Consider the following 23,743-nt stretch of genomic DNA (forward strand, 5'->3'; position numbering starts at 1 on the left):
TTGAGGCACAAATTCACAAATTTTATTAAGGTCCTTAATGGCTTAAAAACATACTTGATTGTTCTGGAATTAAATTCCTGAAATTCTAAAACAAGAGCCAAAAGACATTGATTTAATTAAAAAACAAATGAGCTATTGTGGAAGCTGATTTTTAAACACTCCCATTTTTCTACCTTGCTCCATTTAACATTTCTATACATCTTGTTACCCAACTAGATTATAAACTCCTTGAGAGAAGGCCCCATGTCTCCTACTTCTTTGGTATTCCCTACAGTACTTAATCCTTGTTAATTTGACTCGTCCTCTTTCACTGAAGTTCCTATGCAAAATTAGTCTCCTTTTTCAAATGAAGTAGAAAATTCAACATGTTTCTAAAAAGGGAAAAAACACAAGAACATGGGCAAAAGTGGAAGAAAAGCCAACATGTGAATCAGAGCCCTTTGCATTGGAAAAGCTACCAACATCAGGGGACAAGAATGAATTTGTATCATAACTGTCACTTATTCTGAAGCTTTTAACACTCAATGCAAACAGTGGTTTCTGACAGCTTTTTGTCCCATCAAGTATATGAATGGACTTAACAGTACTGTTGAAAATACACACACACATCCACACTCACACATGCTCACATCCCAGATTTCTGTAAAAATATAAAGGGATTTTAATAACCAAATAGCCTGGGGATAGATTACTGGATTAATAAACCACCAAGTTTTAGTCACCTTAGATCCTTTACAGTAGTAAATTGTTTTAAATTGATAGCAAAAGATATTGCAAAATTTTTAAAAATCATATTTTAACCACTTTATTTCCTTACCTGATATGAATACCAGATTATGAAAAGAACCTCTGAATGATTCCCTTTGTTCTACAAGGAGGCTTAAATCCAGTTTAAGGTTGGTTTTGAAATGCAAGACTGTTGAGTAGTAACCCCTTTCCCAGTAAGATGTAAGGCAGTAGCAGTTATTCTTTCTAGTAATCACCTTCTTTCCCATCAGCAGGTACTGAGCATTTTGGTATTAAGTTATCAAGAACAATGTAGTATTTATTTTTAACTTTATGTAATCAAAATAAAAAGGAAAATCTGATTTTCTGTTTATACCAAAATTAGGGAGATAGCCCAGTAGTGGAAACAGCACTGGCTCTGGAGTCAGAAGACTTGAGTTCAAGTCCTACCTCTGAAGCAAATTACCTGGGTAACTTTGCCAAGTGAATCTCCCTGGGCCTTATTTTACTTATTTATAAAAAGGAGAAGGCTGGACTAGATGGCTTCTCACGTTCCTTCTAGCTCTACAATCTATCTAATTAATTCATCCTGCAGTTCTTGATATTCAGGAATAAAAAGCTATTTTTGTTTAAATCTGGAATGATATAGTAAATGTCTAAATAGACACATAAGTCAAAGGAATCTAACATTAGTTTCCTGATTTTATTTTTTTAGAGTATTTCATTTTCATTCTGTTTTGGGTTGCATGCCCTGATCTGCAAAAAGTTAAACATGGAAATAAAGTTTCCATTTTTAAAAAAATTTACGCAACTTCCATAAAGCAAACTTTTAAGTACCAACACTTGAAAAACACACACAGTGACTCAATGAAACATTTTTAGTACAGCTGCATAGAATTGATCTCCAGAGAATTAAACACGAACATTCTTTTCTGGCCCCCAGTTTTACAGTTTATTGGCTTAGAGACCAGCTTAAGAGTCATTTGCTCTTACCTGGAGATATAGGCCAGAAACTAAAATTCCTTAGGCCTTTCCTGTCCCTAAGGCGTCAGGAGTTTTGAAGGTCTTTAAAAAAGATACCCCCCAACTATACATATACATACACATACATATGCATACATACACACATATATCTATATGTATGTGTATGTATATACTGGAATCACACTACTTCAAATATTTCCTAGTGTGAAGCAAGGAAGAGGAGGTTTGAAGAGACCAAGCTTGACCTTCATTTTAAAATAAAAGCAAACAAAAAATTCCCTCATGACTTACAAAAGACTTTGAAATGCACTAAAAAGAAACTTTAAAAACTAGAATGAAGCCATCAAAGATAAAAACCCCTGAATGTGTGGAGCTAACCCAAAGAGACACTGATGAAAATGAGTTATAGAGTTGGGAACTCCACAAAAGCAGGTACCAAAAGGATCATAAATTACAATGAGGACTCTCCTCTTTGAAGGCTGGTTAAGGAGGTAGGATTATCATAATGTTGTGTTTTTTTTTCCTTTTCTTTCTTTTTTTCCTTTTTTTGGGTTTTTTTTTTTTTTGGCCTCTGAACATTTTTTTTTAAAAATTCTTTGCCCGGCTGGTCCTTCAGGCAAATTTTGGAGCACTCCATATACCCCATGCCTGATAAAAGGATAATCTTTAATTTCACAGCTATAGTTGAACATATTAAAATTAAGTGACTTACTCTACCTTGAGTAAATCTAACAACTAGAAAACAGTAAATTAATAGCTTTTCCTTTTTTACTTACAACTGTCTTAATTTTTGAAAAATAAGAGCAGATGACTTTGTATTCAAAGACTACCAAAGTGTATATTTGATACTGACATGCAAACGTAAAATATAAATCTCATGTCAACTCTGCATACCTTTAAATAAGGAAATGACAAAGTTTGCTAACTGTGCAAAATATTAATTTGCTAAAATATTTTACATGATAGTGAAATAATACATGTAATATGTAAAAGTTGACAGATGAAATGAATGGGGGGTTCATAGAAATTTATCACGTTTCGGTAATTGTCTTTAGTATGGTTTTATATATATATATTTCCTGGTACACAGCAAAGTTTATCACAGAAGATAAAAATCCTTTAAAACAAATCTAACAGGGAATTCTCTAGGCACCTTCTCATATAAAACACAAAATGAATGCAATTATCGATCCATCTGAGAAAGTTTTGCAATTTTTAAAAGTTTGAACATCATTTTCCCCATTTAACTATAATTTACAGAACTTTAATAAGGCAAGACAAAATTTTGTGAAAAAATGTTGATACAAAATGATGTAAACTAATAATTTATATTTAAAAACCCTGACAGACAGGACAAAAGTGGAGATGGACAGCTGAGACAATGCCTTTTCTTCTAAAACACAGAATTGTGCACAAGTTGAAGATTTCAAAGAACTTTCAGACTCTGCACAGTTTTGGCTTTTTGTACATTTTTATATTACACATTTTAAATCATATTAGGAATGCAAACTAGAACTGCACACTACTTCAGTGGAAAAAAGTTCGACATTGTGCAATTTTCTGCCTCTTAATTTTAAAAAGTGGCAGCAATCCCTGCATTTATTGTGTTTCAAACAAGGATCTGAGAAACATTATCAAAAACAGTAATGAAGGCAAAAATTGGCAGACATCCAGCATCTTGTTTCTTATTAAAACAATGTGGATGACAAGTAATTTCATGATTAAAAAATGAATTTCTTTTAAATAAATACATTGTATCTGACATTTGCACTGACTGATTTGATAAATCTTTAAGTAAACAAAGGCTTTACTACACTCCTTGTAGCCTCAAGCCACTGGTGTTAAGATTCCGTAGTCCTTTCTCATTGAGTCTCATAACCTGCCACACGATATCCAGTTTGATTGGGCAACATGCTTCCATTCTGCCCTTGTGGTGGCTGTACTCCATAATTTGCACCCATCCATGGTGCAGAAGTCTGTGGTGGTGGTGGTGGTGGTGGAGGAGGAGGTGTCTGACTGGTTAGAAAACAAGGGGAGGGAAAAGGAGAAGTCACTCAATTAAAAGGTAATTTAGTGTCAAAGGGCACAGTACATGAAATTTGAAATCATGTGTTCTCATTTGCTCTTTAAAAAAAAAAAAATTGCCAAATCACACAAGCCAAAGAACTATAAAAACTTGTGAAAGCAAAAGGCAGGGTTTTGTTTGGTTGGTTTTTCTAAAATAAGAGAAGCATTCCAACATGTCCAATTTGGATACTGCAACATGATATATTCTTTATTAGGAATTATTCTACCATGAGGCAGCCTATTCTAAACAGGTGCTAAACTTAATATTAAACCACAAGTCTCAAAAAAAAATACAAAATCTTGTTTCTTATCTCAAATACTATCATTTGTGGCCCTAGGCAAAAGAAAAATCATTATTCAGTCTATTGAAATAATAAAGAACTTGACCACAAAGTCAGATATGGCACAATGATCTTATGTGGCTTAACAAAGGAGATAAAACTCACTTTTTACATATATAAAATGAAATTCTTTTTTTTCCTAAATGGGAAAAAATATTAGTAAAGCATTCTCTTCACAAATGGCAATATTTTTCTTTCATTTTATATACAGAAACAAGATGCCTAATCTCACTATCTAATAGATAAAAGGGTCTGGGGGGAGGGGGGACACAGAAAGGATATATGTTGCACACATGCAGAACATTAAAAAACACTCTAAAGGACATGTCAGTTCACCATCCCCACACAAATATACACCATCATCCCTAGAATTAACAATCCTTGGAAGTGGTTTCTTTTGTCCTCTAGGATATGGAACATCTTTTGTTAAGGAGGAAAAACTCACAAACTCAACTTGTCAGTGAAGTATCCAGAATGGATTACTGTGTATGACCATAGTAAAGTTATGGCTAAGACTTATCAAAAATTTTCCTTGTTGAAAATAAAATGATCAAAAGCTGCCAAATAATATGATAAATTACAAAAATGATTAAAATAGACATTCGAAAAAACAATTTGTAAGTAAATTCTACAAGCAAATATATCCAAGTAAAAAACACAAGTATTTCACAAACCAATAATTTTGACATGGTAGTTTTGCATTAGTAAAAGCAGTATAACGTCCACTAAAGGTCCAACATTTTCTCCCCAACAGCCCTCATTCAAACAACAATAAAATAGCAAACACACTTACTTAAATCCCTGTTGATTCCATGCCTGTCCATACATTCCATATGCAGGTACTTGCCAACCATTAGGCATGTACTGGCCAATTTGTTGGGCATTTCCATACCACTGGCCCCACTGGCCATAAGCCTGTGGATATCCAATTTGATTCTGCTTTTAAATAAAATTATAACAACTCAAGTTAGTATTATAATGAAATTACCGAAGCAGAAAAAATCTGAACATAAAAACTATATCCTCTACATTTAGTCACAATACATAAGGGCCATTATCACATTGAGAACAAACTAGAATTTGGCAAGTGGTTCTTAATAAAATGAGGTTGTACTGCTGTATTTCTGCTCGGCGCTTTTAATTGCAGACTCTTTGAAATGTAGTAGTATAAACTGTGTTGATAATGAAATGTTGTACTTGAGTGTGTGTATAGGGAGATATTAAAAAAGCAGAGATGACTGATTTAAAGGTTACAGGTAGAATGCTTTATGAATTCTTATTCTGCAAGGGCTATAAACTGATTCATATTTTAAATGTGCTGAAGGGAGCATGGTATTTAAAGGAATCCTACTGTGAATCCTTGGTACATAAAAGTGCCTTATACACAGTAGGAATTTAACAAATACTCAATTGATTAATTTCAAATAGCAAATAATGACCCCTTAATTTATAATTAGAAAATATATTTATATTTGGGTTTGCATACTTGCACAATCCAGGACATTCCAGCTCCTACTTATTATGTGCTCCATCTATAGCTTCTCTTCAGAGGAGAGCGCTATGGTGCAAAGTTTAAACCACTAGTTGCACAGAAGAATAATGCACAGCAATCTGGAGGACAATTTTAAGGCCCTAATAAATATATATATTAACAATTTTTGTTTAAATTGACCCAAGCATGCTTGTGAGTTATCTGCACAGTATGTGAATAAATCTATCAAGTATTAAAAAAAGATTTAATACCCTGTTATGTTTGTCGGAGCATTTTTAAATCCACTGTGTGAGCATGAGTCAATTGAGGAGGTCACATTCACCATGTCACCACTGCAATCCATGAAACACCACTCTGGAACTATAATACATGTAGGAACAGCCCTTATACACTATAATTTTAGCTAGAAGCCTATTAACAAGGATTTAATAACAATATTTATTCTAAAGTAACCCTTATGAGCCCAGAAATGAAATACCAGTATCAAGAACTCTCTTACCTGTTGAACTGGATTTAGCATATCAAGAGTTTCTTTGCCCCAATAGCATTTCACAACATGTCCTTCAATTGTAGTACCATTAACTGAAACAATTGCATGTGCAGCACTCTCATGGGAATTGAACCTATCAAATACAATATTAAAAATAACTAATATGTATTATCTTCATCATGAATAAAATCTCTAAAAAGTAAGTTAGCCAGGGGGCAGCTGGGTAGCTCAGTGGAGTGAGAGTCAGGCCTAGAGACAGGAGGTCCTAGGTTCAAACCTGGCCTCAGCCACTTCCCAGCTGTGTGACCCTGGGCAAGTCACCTGACCCCCATTGCCCACCCTTACCAATCTTCCACCTATGAGATAATACACCGAAGTACAAGGGTAAAAAAAAAAATCTTAAAAAAAAAAAAAAAAGTAAGTCAGCCAATCTCTCTCACCTCCAGAAAAATATTTTTATTGATTCTTTCAAGTAATTTAATATCTAAAACCATGATTCAGAGTTGGAAGGGACTTTTAGGGAATCATCTAGTCCAGAAAAAACTGTGCTCTTATGGCCTTTGTGTTTGAGAAACCAAAGGAAGTAAAAGCATGGAGAATTGTTTAACAGTGGCAAATATGAAAACACTGGTACAATTCCCAAACATGGTTTTAAGGCTACATCAAAAAAAAAACAAAAAAAACATTGAAGCCTCTAAAACAGAATGGGCAAAAATCACAGATTTGTGTTAAAAGGAATCTAAATGATAAAGAAATGGAATCACAGAGAATATGACTTGTGCTCCTTCACCACTCTGTTCAATAGAGCTTTTCACACTGTTTTTGATTTTAACCTCATGATAATGGCCTCATGTTGAACCTTTTTAAAGAAGATTTGCCTTTCTCAGCAAAGGGTTTCTAACTCAATACTATTTAAAATACCTCTATTCCAATTCATTCCCAAACCATTTTAATAGCCCAGAAAGTGTCACAATTTCCTAAGATTTTTCTGAAAAAGCATAATGGATGTTCAGAAGCCACATATTAAAACTGCCTGAAGGGTTATTAACTTTGCTCTAAACTAGTTATGGGCAAACTTTTTAAAGAGGGGGCCAAAGGAAAGGAAATGCTCATCTGTCAGTCTGTTTCTAAGGCAACTCTTTTGAGGTTTCATTGTATTGTATCCTACTCATTGTATTTGTCAGATCAGGAATAATGTCAAGTGGCCAGATAGAACATTTCAAGGAGCTGCATTTGGGTCGCATCTGGCCTGTAGGCCGGTTTGCCCATCACTGTTCCAAACATGTAACTCCTGTATGAAAGGAAGTCAAAATGTTCTAAGTACAAGTAACAGCCATCATATTTTTAACAGGATACACTTCAGGAAAGTAAGCAATTAATCCCAAGGCAGCAAAATTAAAAAATAGAAGCAAAAGTTGTGTATAATTTTAGCTCCAAGTGCTGGACATTTCTCACTAGGTCCACCTGCAGCCAATCCCCTCTCTTTTATCACTTCATCCTTTCTTTTCTGTATTATCATTCAAGAGCCAAGAGGCTCCAAACTGTATGTGTGTGGTTTTTTTGTTTGGTTAGTTTTTTGGGGGTGAGGGGTGTCTGCCCTCGAGGAGCTTCACTCTAACAGGGAAAACACATATAAATAAAACTATACAAGAGATATACAATTAAGATGCACAGTTACCTTAAAGGTTAGCAGCTGGGGAGACTGCAAAAGACCTGAAAAGTTCAGGACTCTAAGGGGAAAGAGCAGAGAAGGGCAACCTAGGGCATATAAATCAGGGGAGTGCCAGGAAGTCAGAATATCGTATGAGGAAAATAATTGGGTGGCAGAGAGTAACTTCAAAAATCCCTGGAAATACAGGATGGGATCAGGTTATTATGAGCTTGAAATGCCCAAGAAGAACGGATTATATGTGATTCTAGAGGTAGGAGGGTATCACTAGAGTTTATTGAATGATCAGGCTTGTACTTGAATGACCAGGCTTGTACTTTAACTAAAGTGTTTTAGCAGCTATGGAGAAAATGTACTCAAAAGGAAAGGGATATAAAAGTACATAAAATATACTATGAAGATGGGAAGCAAGAAGATTTGTAATCTAAGTGAATATGTAAGACATTAAGAGTGAAGAGTTGAAAATGACTAAGATGACAAACAAGGTGTCGGGGGGGGGGAGGGGGGGCGCGCGAGAGGGGGCACACAAGGAAGATAATGATTTCTTCCTTTGGACAGGTTGAATTTGAGATTGTAACAGGATATTCAGTTTGAACAGTCCAGTAGGCAATTATGAGCTGAAATACAGATATGGAAGTGATGTGAATAGAGGCAAGAAGTAAACCCACAAGAATTGATGAGCTCACCTAGAATGAAAAATTAAGAGAAAAAAATGTCCATATGTCCAAGGACAAAGCTCTGGTTAATGAGCATGGTATGATTAATTTGCAAGAAAAGGAGAGTGAAAAAAAGGCAATCAGAAGGGTAAAAACAAAAGAAAACAATTATCATTAAAAAAAAAAAAGACTATCTAGAAGGTAGAGGAGATCAACAATGTCAAAGGCTTCAGAAATATTTAAGAAGAATGAGAACTGAAAAAAAAAACATTAAATGGAAAATTTCTATTCAACTTCACTGGCAAATGTATATTAAAACAACTTTCTCGATGTTGGTACTTCCCTTTTCAACAACTCTAAGTTAACTACTACAAAGAAAGCTTGGGCATAATAATGTGAAAATGCCTACATGAAACCAAATTTTTAATCATTCTTGAATCACTCTTGTTTGTTACATTATAGAGAAAAATTACTTGATAAGTTTTCCCCCCAGAAATAATATAAATGAAATTTTTTTTCTGAGATAAAATCTCATGTCTAACACCTGATTTCTGTTGAAATTATAAATTGCTCCCTTGGCTTGATATAGATTTAACAAGAGGTAATACTATGGGCCCAAATATCTTTTCCCCTCTCCACTATCAAGTAATACTTGGTATAGTAAAGAAATGATTAGACTTTGGTGTCATTAGATCTGAAGTTCAAGTCTAGGGAGATGTGATAAAGGACAGGTCCTTTTTCTCTTTCTGGACGACTCAGTCATATGTAAAATGACATTTCAAAGCCCTTTTAGCTCTAATACTCTATGAGCCTACAACATAATTTTACCCATCAACATACTTGGCTTAGGTTCTTTCTTTGATTTAAACAGACTTTAAATCCCTTCTACAGATGAAAAGAGTTTAGGCTAAATGATTTAATTCATTAAAGGACTACTAAAAATGGATGACTAGACAAAGTGCTTTTTTAATATTGAGCCTTTCTTAAAATTCACAGAAAACATATTTTAAAATATAAAAAGAAACAATGCCAAGAAAACATACCGTACAAATGAGTATCCTTTGTCTGGGAAGACTCGAATTTCCATTATCTGTCCAAATGGCGAAAAAGTCTGGCGCATTAGTTGTTCTATAATTCAAAAAAGAATCTCAGTTACTAAAATCCTATACTTTTACTCTTTGGCTTTCAAATTGAATCATAAAACCCATCAATCTGAGCTGTTAAGATAGTGTACCTGTTAGGCCTGAAGTAACACCTCCACAGTACACAGTGCAATTGCTTGGACTGGACTGATTTACCACATCATCATAAGAAAGCTGTTTAGTATTTGCTAGTGAAAGTAGAAAAAAGAAAGAAAAAAAGAAAGTTGTTTAATGTCATAAATATTATGATGATTTTTTAAGTTTTAATTAACTGTCAATTAACATAATTCATGCATTACACTAATTTTATTTTCACTAATCCACAAACCCTAGCTAATCATAAAATTATTAGAAAAATATTCAGCACTTGTTAGCTGTGTGACTTTGGGCAAGTCACTTAAACCCCAATTGCCTAGCCCTTTGGGCTCTTCTATCTTAGAACCAATACTTAGTATCAATTCTAAGAGAGAAGATGTGAGTTTTTAAAAGAAAAGTACTGGATATTTTTTCCTCTACTATTTTATCAAAAAACTTGAAATTAGGGTCATCAAATCACCATTATTTTATAAGTATACTATAATTTAAAAAGAACCTTTTAAAAACTAGTTTACATTTACTTTTCTAGTTCTACAATGTCTCCAAGAGTAATTACACCATTTAAAACCTAATATATTTTTCTCAAAAACAAAAAAAACAAAAACAAAAAAAACACTTACATTCATATGTACTCTTTGGAGCTGGAGGTTTTCGTGTTGCCCAGTTAGTTCTGATTTGTCTTCCTCCAAGCCACTGTCCACCCATCTGCTGTATGGCATTTTCTGCATCCTATTCACCATAACAAACATAAAATAAAGCTTCAATTGATGTTAAGGAACAATCAATAGACAAAACTATGGTTACCAAAAATTTATGGACAGAATTCCAAATAAAAATCATTGCAAGAAATAATGAAAGGAAAATAAAAATGAGCTATACAGCTTATTTGCATAGGGTCTTTGGTTAGAGATGCTTTGAAACAAAAGCATTGGTAACAATAAAAGCTCATACACATATAGTACTCTATATTTTACAAAGTTTTTCTTAAAACCCTGTGAAGAAGTTCCTTAGGGCAAGTGGTAGTAGCCTCATTTTACAAATGGGGAAATTCAGCTTTTAGGATTTAAAATCACTATCTTTCAATTTCTAAAACTTAAAATTTCCAAAAAACAAAATCACCATACAATAATACTGCACTTACCCAGAAGTCACATTTCTGACAACCACAAACATAAGGAGTCTAGTCCAAAACCTGAAGTGAAAAGACCCCTGTGATAGAGCTCTCTGGAGCTCCATATACTAGAAAGGTGCCAAGCCCTTATCCAGAATATAGTGACTTAAAATAGTTCTCTGATTCCCCAACAGACAGTAGCAAAACATGACAATGAGGCATAAGGTGCAACTAACCAGACACAAGAAACAGAGAAAGAGTCTGACCCAACAACATACAGTTCTAAATATCAATAGTCACAGAGGATGTCATTATATTCATCATAACATATCATCAAAAAAAAGCTTGATTTGTTCAGTATAAAAAGCAAAGAAATATCCAGTAACTTTAAATTTTTTCTATTAAAAATAAAGTAAAAGGTATTCCGTAACAAAACAAAAATGAAACATTACCATACATGCAACCAACATGGTATAAAGAGTACTCATGGCAACCTGAGTTTGAATCTGGATCTTAAAATAGTTGTGTGACTATAACCTTAACTTCCCTCAGTCTCAAGTTCTCTTTGCTATGAGAATAAGAACATTGGTTTTACCTACTTCACAGGGCTGCTGAGGAATGTGCTTAGGGACTTTTATGAAGTTATATTTAATGCAACAAAATCTCAGAAAAATATAACAAAAATTTGCCCTTGAGAAGTCATTATAAAGAAAAAAACTTCATTTTCTTAGTGAATGTTCTTATTATCTATCTGGACTATTAGAATTGACATAGGCTTTCTTTTTTTTGAACTCCCAAATCTCATGGTATCAACCCTCAAAAAATTTTCTGGGAAAACAAATGGAAAAAGCAAAGATATGAAGGATAACAAACTATACAGTTATTCAAATGTGTTATGTTGAAATGAATGATTATGAAGTTGTCAAATAGAGAACTTATTTTGCATCAAAATTTTCTAGTTTTTCAACAACTTGTGGTAAAGACCCAAATATGAACAATTTAAAACCACAAGACACAAACTTTATCTAAAACAATAATTTCAGTCTCTGTGATCCCCTCCCCATATATGTACCTTATACATACGATTCAAAATATACCTCTTTAAATAAATGAAAGATAAAAAGCAAAAGATTAAAGGCTCCCTACCTACCTTGTGGTGAAATACTAATTACCTGAAAATGATCATAAGTAAAAGTGAAAAATAATGAGGAACAGCAGTACTGGATAAGCCTCATGGTAGGAAAGGAAAGTATCTGTGGTTTCATCAGTGTAGAAGTCACAATGAATAAATTCCCCTCCAATGATACAAATCTGCATCTCTTCTGTAACTTTCATACCCTTAAAGGATTATGTACTTGGGAGCACAAAAAGGTTAAAACATCTTGCCTCTTCAGCCAACATGTCAGAAGTAGGACTTGAAGCCAGGTCTTTCTAAATTTCAAGACTATTACCTGCCAGAATGATTCTGAGCTTGATCAGAAAAGGAAAGCCTAAATATTAATTTCTTTAGTAACACTTAAAAGCTGAACGCGTTTTCCATATTAGGTAAAAGCTTACCCATTTGTTGAAGAAGGAAACAAAGCCATATCCTTTTGACTTCCCTGTTGCCATGTCTTTTACAACTCGAGCATCTCTAAAATCAGAAGCAATCAGAATTTCAGTTTTTCAAATCAAGCTTTTCTTACAGAAAGAAAAGTGTGAGTTTCACGCACAATTTATTTTCATGTTTCATCATTAAAGTGACCCTTTAACACACCAGCAAAATAGTCAAAGCAAGTTTTGCTTTTTCTATTATAAAATTTAATGTTTTCTCATGTAGCAGTAAATTAAACAAATTTATAAACATGCAAATCATTAACTTCTCAAATATATGTAAATATTTTACAGAAGTTGATTCCCAGTAGTTCAAAATGCTTTTACATTATGTTAAGCACTAGGCATGGTCAAAGCAGCTATTCACATTAAATAAGCCGCTTATAGCTCACTAGCACATCAGATGAATGGCTCTCTTTAACCATGCAAATTTACAACTTGCTATTTACCAACACAATCTACCTACTCAGTAAAAAAAAGTTAAAATAGAAAAAATGGAAAAAATAGGAATTAAAAAGGCATACGTCGCCTGTTAACTGAATTCAATTTTCTCAGGTCAATTCGTTACCCCCTTTTTGGACTGTGGGCAGCTGTAAATTTTGAGAAATTGACATTTTCAGAAATGGTTGCATTATTGAAGAAAAATAAAACACTAAAAACACTTCAGTTTAAATTACACACTAAAATTTACACTAAGATTTTAAACTGCATTTTAAAACAGTAATCATACAGGACTGATTGGAAACTACAAGACATAAAAGCAAATTTTATAAAATTCAGAAAATAAATAAGAACTCCAACATTTATCCACTGTGAACCGTAGCTTGTAGTTAGCCAGGGCAATTCTGTCCACATTCTTCAGAGATACTCTGCAAAATAACCAGAGCCCTATTATTTGAGATTGAGTATAAACCCAGCCATGACAGCTAAAACTCCATACCTCAAAAAACTGGAATGAAATTGTACTTCTCTGGCAATCTATTTTAAGTTAGCCAGTTATGATATAATATTCCTTCTCTCATTACACACCATCAAAACAGGCTATTCTTATCACAAAAAACACATATCAAAAAGCCATGCATCTACCATATTATGTTAAAGGATCTAATATAATATCTATTACCTTCGAGAAACATGTGTGCCACTTTTAGACCCAATGGATTAACAAAAAGGTAAATGTCAATCACTTTTTGATATTTAAAAATACTTTTAAAATTATATTTCTGTGCACATGTACTCGATTGTGTAGTCTAAATACTATGTCATAGTAATACTTTAGTTGATTATCTAATTTAAACCTATTCCTAGGCTCAAAAAGGAGAGAATCTGACAAAAGAAAAAGAACAACTTTTTAGCTTCAATAAAGAGGTTGAGGGAGTGATCAATATGCTACCATGTGTCTAAAAATTGCTTTCTAGATTTAAGTAATCTGAATACCGTAAAGTGTAAAAAAAAAAAAAAGTTGTCAGATTCACTCTATTACTTTTTATGTAAATTTTAAATTAAGAAAAGTCACGGTAAAACTAATGTTTAAAAACATATACACAAAAAACTAAGTATAAAATTTCCAATAAAGAAATCAATGGAAAGCATATTGATATTAGCTACGTTATGTGCTAACGAGGATGAATGTTCTAAATCAATTGAGACTAAAATTTACATTTCATATATGTTGGTTCTAAAATATAGCTAATTTTTGATAATCAAGAAACAAAAAGGGCAACCAAAAAAAAAAAAGCAGCATCTTTAATTTCTTCCTCCACCTAGACTTTTATCTGAATAACTATAGAGGAATGAAACAAAATAACTTAAGGTTCTATTTCATTCACCTTATTCCTATCTATGATGTAAAGGGGAAAGTGCAACATAAGGTATCAGAACGAATAAAAGTAGATACTGATTGTAAAACAGCTGGTCCTACTATTTATTATGTCCAGACCCTAAAACAGACTGAGGCAAGTTTAAAAATATGTTGTAATTAATATGTCTTTATTTCACCTCTGAGTTTTTCAATTTTTAATCTCTTGCCTGCTTCTTACATTTAGCATCCTACTACCTCAAAAGAAATTAAAATCATTCTTATATGAGATGTGAGAGCAAGCTCAAAAATAGGTAATGGGTCGGATTTGCTGACTCTTGCACTAATGGATAAATTACTTCTCATAATATTCAATTTCTTATCACTAGAATATTCTTCTCTATCAAGGAAAAAATCATATTTGGAACATAGTTCCTTTAAAAACTTTTAGCTAAATATAAAGGTTGAATGGAATAATGATGAAGCAAAGGGAAAAATCCTTAAATAAGTTATCATTTTGGGAAAACTAGTGAACTATGCAAATGCACTAGAACGAAAAGCTTTATAAAACAAGGAAGTGCTGTCTTGACTGCTACCCAGATTGTCTGTCTTTATAACCAATTTATGACCAGTAACAAAATTCAAGCATTTGGGGACTTCGTGAAATACTAATATATGTCTGTTAACAATAAAAATAGCTTGGTTTCTTTAACTAAATTTTTTTCCCCTAAATGTGATCACTGAGGTTTTTATTAATATTTCAACACAAAATGCATGCCAAAATAAAACCTCCACCTGGTGTATACAAATGTAATACAGACACCAAACTAGATACTAATCTCTTAAGACAGATAAAAAATGAAATGCAACATGGCCAACAAGTTTCTTTAGAAAAGATACACCTAAAAATTTATAAATGACTGAAGAATAAAGATTTTATAAAGAAGACACACTGTTACTAAAAGATGTATATTAATATTTCTGCATTGATCAGTTACAATTAAAAGTCTAAAAATTAAGGATCATTTGAATAATTTATTATCATATAAGCTTGTGTCTGGGTAAAAGAAGTTTAAGTTGCCATCTATTACTTACGATATTCTTCCAAATGGTGCAAAAGCTGCTTTTATATCTTCAGTTGTAATTTCTGGACTGAGATCACCAACAAAGACATGGAAATGATCTTATAAGGAGGAAGGAAAAGGGGTGGGGCAAAAAGAGAAATAAAATTTTAAAGTTTGAAAAATAAATTTTAAAAGTAAATTTAATAAATTGCTGATAAAATAACTTCCGGACAATTACACATAAAGCACAGCTCTAAGTCTAAGCATATAAATCCTATCGTAATCTTAAAATAATTTCTCATTGACACTATAGCAAGGATCTGTTTTTAAAAGGTTACTGTAATGTACATAAGTTGAATTTGATATTTTTGGTTATACTCATATCCAGTCACTATTCTAGAATACAAAATACTATATAATGAGTTCATTTAAATTCTGCAAAAAAGACATTGAATGACAGTTATCCAAGTAGTGTTAATTATTCACATTAATTCAGTTAACCACTATATAATGCTTTCTAAATTAAAACAGAATAGTGGTAAAAAAAAGATGTTTCAGTTATGACAAGATACCAAAACCTAGCTACATAATAACACTTGGTTTAACCACAGTTTGTGAAGAACAATCAAAGAAATACCTTGCATTGCAACAGTTTGCTGTTAAAGTATTTGACAGTTTTCTCAAAAGCCAACAGTTTTGGTTGCCCAGCCATTACACCATTCAGTTTATGTGAATCCATGTGCAAGTGAACTAAGACTGAAGGCAACAGAATGAAAACAGTAATCCCTTCAACTTTATGTCAGAGTCATTAAAGAGTACACTGGAGAGAAATAAAGATTCCCACAGCTGAAGATAGTTTAATTATATATACATTCTTTAAAAAAAAAATACACAACACCTTAATATGTACAGAAGAGTCTGATCAACACTCTAGAAATGGACAAGTATGATATCAGTTTCAATAAACTATTTTTAGCTATCCTCATTTGGCCGGCCTTAAGCAACACATTAGGTTGCCATTTGGGAAACCCAGGTTTCAGAAGCAACTCAAGCACTCTGAAGATCTGGGTAAAGAGTAGCACACGTCAAGGATGACCTCAAGGAAGTAAAGCATCTTGTCCCTTCTTTAGTAGGATAAAGGACTTCTAAAGCATCAGCTATTACCCTAGGGGATTCAGAGTACCTGAAATAGCACCAGACTAAAACAGTCTACTACAGGTCACATTTTGTCAATACTGGGAAAAAGGGAGAAATACTGCCAAAGACAATCTAAATACAGCCAGCCCTTCCCTCCCCCCACAAAAAAATAAAAAACAAAAAACAAAAAAACAAAAAAGCTTCAGGTGGTTAGTGAATACCCTTCAGAGATATTTCATTTTATGTTTAAGAAGATACAATTACCTTGTGAACGCAGTGTGCTGACAACGGTACTACCTGATGACAAAGATTAGATTTGTTCTTAAATTTATTAACACAAACATATTAAATCATATCTTAGGATAATGATCAAAACATTACTGCAAACATGTATGATGCTTATATGCTTTAAAATAAAACTATGTGTACAATAAAAATAATTCATCAATGAGAATAAAATACACTTACTGCTTGTATCTTTCTTCTGACTGCTAGGGGTTGTTGCCCAATTCACTTTGACCTCCTATAAAAAATATTTTCTAGAGTTATATGCAAGAAAAATTTAAATCTAACTTTTTTCAAAACATGAATTCATCATATAAAAAGAAGTTGCACAAGTCTCTAATGAACACAAAAGAAATACTAACTAGATTATGGTCAAAATATTAAATGTTTTAGTTTTAACCTATGATATAGAAACAAAAGTTGAAAAATACCTATCCTACAACCTGCTCTCTGTTCATATCACTGGATTAATCTTACCTTAAATATTAGCTGATGAGACATTTTTCTTCTTGCTTCCAACCTCCCCTTTAGTACCCTTTTCTCCTATGAGGTTTCATCCACGCTTAATTAAAATTCCTTCATTCAACAAATAACTGAGAACCTACTATATGCAGAGGTACAGTGGGGGGATGCAAAGATAAATAAATGTAGTTTCTTCCTTCAAGGAAGGCTACAATATAGAAGCTTTACCCCACCTTCCCTTAATATTAAAAATTAAAAGGAATAACATAATTTACCTTTTGTAGTTCAGTTGACCCTTGTTTGCTATTTTAGAAGTGTCTCATCTACTTAATAGTATATAAGAACTTTAGAATTTCCACTCCACCCTTCAGTCATGACAGCTTACCTTACCCATTATCTTCCGTCCATTCATTGCAGCTAGTGCTGCAGCTGCATGACGGTGCTCATAAAACTCCACAAAACAGTAAGGATCATTTCCAGCTGTCTGTTAAATAAAACACAGTAAAACAATTTCTTAAAGCTCCATGTCACACATTTCCTTAAACCTGCTTAAAAATATTTACTATATAAAAAAGGTGTACATGGGAAAATTGCATTTATCTGCTATAACTAAGTGATTTAAAAAAAATTTTTTTGGCATTTGTTTCACATGGAAATCTTCCTAAAAACATGCTGCCTTAAGACAGAATGTATTAAATACAACTTAATCTCTTTCTAAGTAACCTATTAAGCTATGTAAATTTTCCTTTTTGAAGGTTTTTTGGTTTTGTCCTATAGCTATCACACAGAAAAGCAAATGTACTTTTCAGCAAAGTCTTTCTGAACTCAATTTCTAAGTGATCAAAAACTAAGAAACAGACTACCAAGCTTATTTATTAAAAGTACCATGTCTAAAACAATAGTAAATAGTCTCTGAGTGAAAATATAAAGGGGCTTTCCATGAATAAAATGGGTTTTAGTGCATGGACTTTATAACAATTACTTTGGCTGATGGAGGATTTTACTGGTTTCTTCCTAGAAAATGGCTACATCTGGAAAAGCTGAAGTTTCTTGGTCATTAATTACTAAATGAAAGAGGTGTTATTTCAAATGTAAAAACCAACAACACCTCCAATATTTTATCTGTACACACTACAATATGCATACGATATACAAGATGGCCTTGTAATTCAGGGGATTATCTTTCTATAATCTCTTTAAAAAATTAAAACCATCTCTTAATTCTACTGCTCAACAAAATTCAGGGGAATTAAAGCATTTAAATTAACTAGTGGAAAAATGCTATAGATATATCCAAATAAACTGAGGCAAAACAATCAGAAATAGACAAGAAAATAAAGTCACCAAAAGAAATAAAAAGATCTTAGAACAAATATTATTTTATAAAGACTTCACTGAGGAAACAATTTTGCTACAAAAGGGGGCATTGATGCAAGCCTTTTCTCTTATAAAAAACAAAGAAAGCATTAATATTGTATAATTTAAACTATTAAACTTGTAGAAATTCTACCAGTGTTTTTTTCCCTATTAGATAAGAGATCAAAGGATATGAACAAAGAATTTTTTAAAAACCACAACTGCAAACTATCAATTAGCATATGAAAGACTATTCCAAATCAATAAGAAGAAATGCAAATTATAAAAAGAATGAGGATTTATATCTGATACCCCATTATAGTAAAATTCAGAAATAGTTAATGTAGCAGTTGTGGAAATAAAGGCACACACTAATACACTGTTGGTGGAGCTATAAACTAGTCCAACCATTCTAGAATTATGTAAGAAAGTCACTAAGCTATTCATACTCTTGGACCCAGAGATCCTAGTACTGAGTACATTCCCCAAAAAGAGAAAGATACTATATGCCAAAATATTCATAACAGCACATTTTTGTGGTAGCAAAAAACTGGAAACAAAGTGTGACCTTTGAAATTGGAAATGGCTGAACAAATTGCCATACATGTAATATTACTGAACCATAAGAAACAATGAATATAAGAAATTCAGAGAAATACAGGCAAGACCTATTTGAACTGACACAGATAAAATAAAGTAGGGGCAGAAGCTGATAACAGTAGTGGAAAGAGCGCTGAACTCGAAAGAACTTGAGTTCAAAGTCCCCACTATAAGTGTGACCCTGAGCAAGTCACTTCTTAGGTCTCACCTGTTTAAAAAAAAAAATAGAGGGAGTGGACATGGGAGATTGAAGTAAATGCCTCCAGGTCTATTCCAGATCTAGATATATGATCTTATTATCCTAAACAGAACCTGAAGACCAATATGTAGTGATAATAAAATTGATGAAAAAATACTAAAATGAAGCTGAATTCTAGTAATAATGGCCAATCTTGGTCAAGAAAAAGAAACAAGGAAGCATCTCTTTCCTTTCAGTAGAAACATAAAGGAATATGAATTATCAACTGTCAATTCCTTTTCCTTTTATTTGTTGCAAAAGAGGTCTCATTTGATGCAAGGAGGCTATCTGGAAATGACAATATTGTGTAAAAACAAAAGGCACCAAAAAAATCTTTTTTTAAAAGCTTCCTGTATGGGGAGGGAATAGAATGATACAAGGTAGTACAATAAAGATAAAAATGCAACATTATATATAATAAAATGGAAAATTAGAAAGCACCTAGTTATCTTACAAGTAGAATATACAAATGAAAATGAATGCTCATATGACTTACTAAGCCTGGACCACAAGAAGGCATTTGAGCAGTCTACCTGGAAATTAGAGCAAAGAAAGGATGTTCATATAATCCTTTGCTCCCAAGAAATGCTCAGAGAATTCATGCTTTTAAGGGATAGGGTTGGGGTGAGGGGAAGAGGAAAGGGGAGACATGACTTATAAAAATCTTCAAAGATTAGTCCAGCAAAAATAACCCTGTATTCAGGTGAGCTTATCAAGGGCAATCTTTCCTTTTCTAAGCAAAAGTAAAGCCTAAAACTCTTCCTTTACCTAAAGTCAAGGTAAAAATCTAGAATGGGAAGAAAGAAAAAGGTAGGGGGGAAAAGTTTTTAACTCCCTTTAACTGTCTCATTCCTTGATTCCCACCCCCACCCTCTGGCCCAATTCATAGGTACATGGTAGATCTAAGGCCATTTCAGTGCATCCAGAGTAGAACAATTTTTTAAGAGTATACTAACATGGATTAACATTACAAGGCACTGAAATAGGCACTGGGCACTATTTTAAAATCTAAAATATACACACAAAGCATTTAGAATCCAAAGTCAATTTTTTTTAAATGACAAGTACAGAAGAAAGGTTAGGGAAGTGGGGAGCAGATAGATATAGGGAGAGAAATAGAGAAGAAAAACAAGTGAACAAGTTACCCATTAAACTAAATTCTCAAGGTGGTATCTTGAAAGAAAGAGAAATAAAAGAAACTTTAAGACAGCTTCAAGAAGGGAAAAGAAAATTAAACTATAGGGAATAAGAATCTCTACAGTAGGTTTTTTTTTTCAAATTAATTTTTTAATATGTATTTATTAAGTCTCTACACTACCAAGTAGATACATAATTTCACTGTTATATGAATGCCAAAGTTTATATGGAAAAACTAAATCATTTTGAAAAATAGGTAGATGACATTTAATTAAATATAAATTTGAAAATTAAAATGGATTAACATGGTTTGCAGCCTAAAACAAAAGTGAATTCAAAATTACTGTAATGACCAATCTTGATCCAAGAAAACAAATGATGAAAACACCACTTTCCTTTCCATCCAGAGTTGGGGACTGATTATGTAGAATGTTTCATAGGCTATCAGATGTGGTCACTCTGTTTTGCTTAACTGTTTTCTTTGTTACAAAGGAGATCTCGAAATGTATGGAAGAGAGATCAATAAAAGAATGGTTTATGTAAAAATAAAAGCCATTAGGTTTTTAAAAATATGCTGAAAGGCTTTTATTACTTAATTTCAAATTCCAGTTTACTAGAATTTCAAGGCTGTCTACATTAAAGATATTTCATATATAAACAAGAAGGTTATATGTCAAAATTATTTAAAATAGGTTTCTAGCTATAGTATTCTTTTTCTATGAAAAATTTACTCAAAAGAATTTTTGTGAAATAAAAGATAAAGTTGAGCTCAGTAACTATGACAACTTCAACTATTCAATTTACACACACACACACACACACACACACACACACACACACACACACACACACGGGACACCCCCTCCCAACTTCATTAAGAATTAACAAATCCTGAATTACTAATTTCTGGAATTATTATTTAAAAAAGAAGAACTAAGTAAAATACCCTTACATCCATAATCATCTTGCAGTTTTTGCATGGTCCAATCTGGCTGAACAGCTGGAGAATTAGGGCTTCTGTCACATCTCGAGAAAGGTTGCCTACATACCTGTTAAAAAAAAAAATCATCTTTCAAAGTGTTTCTTTGGAGGTCAATGATAAAAAGAAACATTCCATATACCCCAAAATAGGCATAGCAGCAATTTTTATGGCAGCAAAAAAACTAGAAACAAAGATAACCATCAGCCTAGCTAGATGAATAAAAAGTATTGTAACACCATGTGAATATAAAGAATTCAAAGAAACACAAAAGACTGGATACATAATGAAATAGAACCAGGAAAGAAATATAAACAATGACTAAACAGCAATTAAATGGCAAGAACAACAAAACCTGAACTCTAAATATAATGACCAAACTTGACTCCAAAGAATAGATATGAAAATGCACTTCCTCCCTCATTTCTTTGCAAAACTGAAGGACTAAAGTTAGTAAAGCATTTTAAATGAAGCAGAGGAATACATTTTTAATGTAGCAATAGAAAGCCTTCTATTAAGGAGCAATCAGAGCAAGGGATAGTTACAATTAAAAAGCAAACTGATTTAATGGCTTAAAAATTACCTTAGAAGAAACATAAAACAAGTCACTCATTTGTTTTTGTAATTATGTACCAAAAGATGAAAAAAAACATTAAAATATAATTTTATATTTGGAGATATGAAAACCAGGAGAACATTATGAATAGAGTAAGTTATACAAAGATCATATTATCAGCAAAGCAAGTTTCCAATATATCCACAAAGTGACTTGGTCAAGAACAAATGTTATTCCCAGTCAAAGGAACCATTATTTGAGTCTGACTATGGATCAAAGCATGCCATCTTCCACAATATTTCCTTCAGAAGTTTTTTATTGTATGTGTGATGTGTTCCTCTGTCATGGCATGAGCAATATGAAAAGTCAGTACTGCATAAAAGTTCTGGTATAACCTAGATCAGATTATTTACCAGGGGGGGCGAGAGTTCTGAATCAACAATGTCAGAAAACAATTATCAAAAACTGTTTATACATGTAATTTTTAGGGTGTTTTTTTTATATATATATACCTTGGACCATTAAGGGAGAGAAAAGGAAGGTCTGATTTAACAGAACAAGGAATAAATGATAGACCAACCACTGGTATCCATGTAGTAGATCTGCCCCTCCCCCTCACGTACTGGGTATATATCTCTTATGAAAGGTTGGTGATAGAGCAGGCCAGGAAATCTCCTAAATTGAAAGGGCACAGATGGGTCATGCTCTTTTCTCACAGAAGGATGTAGCTTGTAGCCCATTAACTTTCCTAGCTACTATGTTACAATGCCGATATTGAGCTTATAGGCTACAAAGACCAGATTTTCCTCCCCCAAAGACAAACTGCTATCTAACCCGTGCTTTCTCCATTTTGTACCTGGGTTGGGAAAAAAAAAAATCAAATTCTTAAGTATTTTTATTTTTTCTCAAATATTATTAGATTCAGCCCAACATTCTAACCTGTCAAGATCTTTTTAGATCCTGTCAGTGATTTAACTGTTCTTGCTTTATGTCATCTGCAAATGAGTATGACACCTATGCCTTTATCTAAGCACACTGATAATATGCTAAAATTAGCATGCACCCATCAACCCTGGGACACTCACTTCTTTCTAAACTGACACTAAATGATTAATGGCTATTCTTTGGATCTAGCCATTTATTCAATTTCAAATACCTCTCTATACAAATCTTAAAATTTTTTTTATATTTACCCACAATTACTAACCATACTTTCCTATCCCCACTTGCCCTTTCTCAAAAATGCTTTAAAATAAAATAAAATTCATGGGACTACAAATGAAATCAATTATACTCAAATATAGTTACAAAAAGTTTTTTTTTAACATAGCTACCATCAAGTTAAGAATTGCTGCTCTAAATTTATTATCATCTAGTCTACATAACTAGAGAAGGAAATGGCAAACCACTCCATCATTTTTGCCAAGAAATCTCCATGGACGATATTAAAAAGCTAATAGACATAATATCGGAAAATGAACCAAAGGGCCACAAATAGTCAGACATGACTGGACAAGTCTACATTCTCAATATTTTTCATAAGATATTATGAAACTGTAATCAAAGCTTCATTAAAATGTAGGCAAATCAAGACTGATATACTGTGGTAAAATTGAATGTAATGGACCTCTGTACCAGCAGCAATACAATGACCCAGGACAATTCTGAGGGATTTATGGTAAAGATGCTACCCACATTCAGAGGAAGGACTGCAGGAGAGGAAACATATAAGAAAAACAACTGCTTGAACGCATGGGTCGGGGT

The 23,743-nt window shown here is 32.9% G+C and overlaps 1 protein-coding gene across 5 annotated transcripts in view; it reads right to left on the minus strand.

Annotated features, from left to right (window-relative positions):
* TIA1 (TIA1 cytotoxic granule associated RNA binding protein) overlaps window positions 1-23,743 on the minus strand; it is a 37,731-nt gene continuing 13,988 nt past the window's right edge. Inside the window, exons 2-13 of one of the 5 annotated variants that reach the window (XM_044663574.1) lie at window positions 21,397-21,493; window positions 17,499-17,597; window positions 16,835-16,889; window positions 16,631-16,663; window positions 15,261-15,348; window positions 12,332-12,407; window positions 10,284-10,392; window positions 9,660-9,755; window positions 9,469-9,553; window positions 6,110-6,233; window positions 4,912-5,054; window positions 1-3,726 (exon numbers count right to left, since the gene is read on the minus strand). In XM_044663574.1, coding sequence (XP_044519509.1) covers window positions 3,573-3,726; window positions 4,912-5,054; window positions 6,110-6,233; window positions 9,469-9,553; window positions 9,660-9,755; window positions 10,284-10,392; window positions 12,332-12,407; window positions 15,261-15,348; window positions 16,631-16,663; window positions 16,835-16,889; window positions 17,499-17,597; window positions 21,397-21,493 — 1,159 coding nt within the window. In that variant the 3' untranslated portion in view covers window positions 1-3,572. Of the gene's footprint in view, window positions 3,727-4,911; window positions 5,058-6,109; window positions 6,234-9,468; window positions 9,554-9,659; window positions 9,756-10,283; window positions 10,393-12,331; window positions 12,408-12,891; window positions 13,108-15,260; window positions 15,349-16,630; window positions 16,664-16,834; window positions 16,890-17,498; window positions 17,598-21,396; window positions 21,494-23,743 lie in introns of those variants that run through there. The other 4 variants (XM_044663573.1, XM_044663576.1, XM_044663575.1 and 1 more) reach the window with 4 other exon arrangements.

The sequence above is a fragment of the Gracilinanus agilis genome, chromosome 2 (genome assembly GCF_016433145.1).
Source record: "Gracilinanus agilis isolate LMUSP501 chromosome 2, AgileGrace, whole genome shotgun sequence".
NCBI classification, from domain to species: Eukaryota; Metazoa; Chordata; class Mammalia; order Didelphimorphia; family Didelphidae; genus Gracilinanus; species Gracilinanus agilis.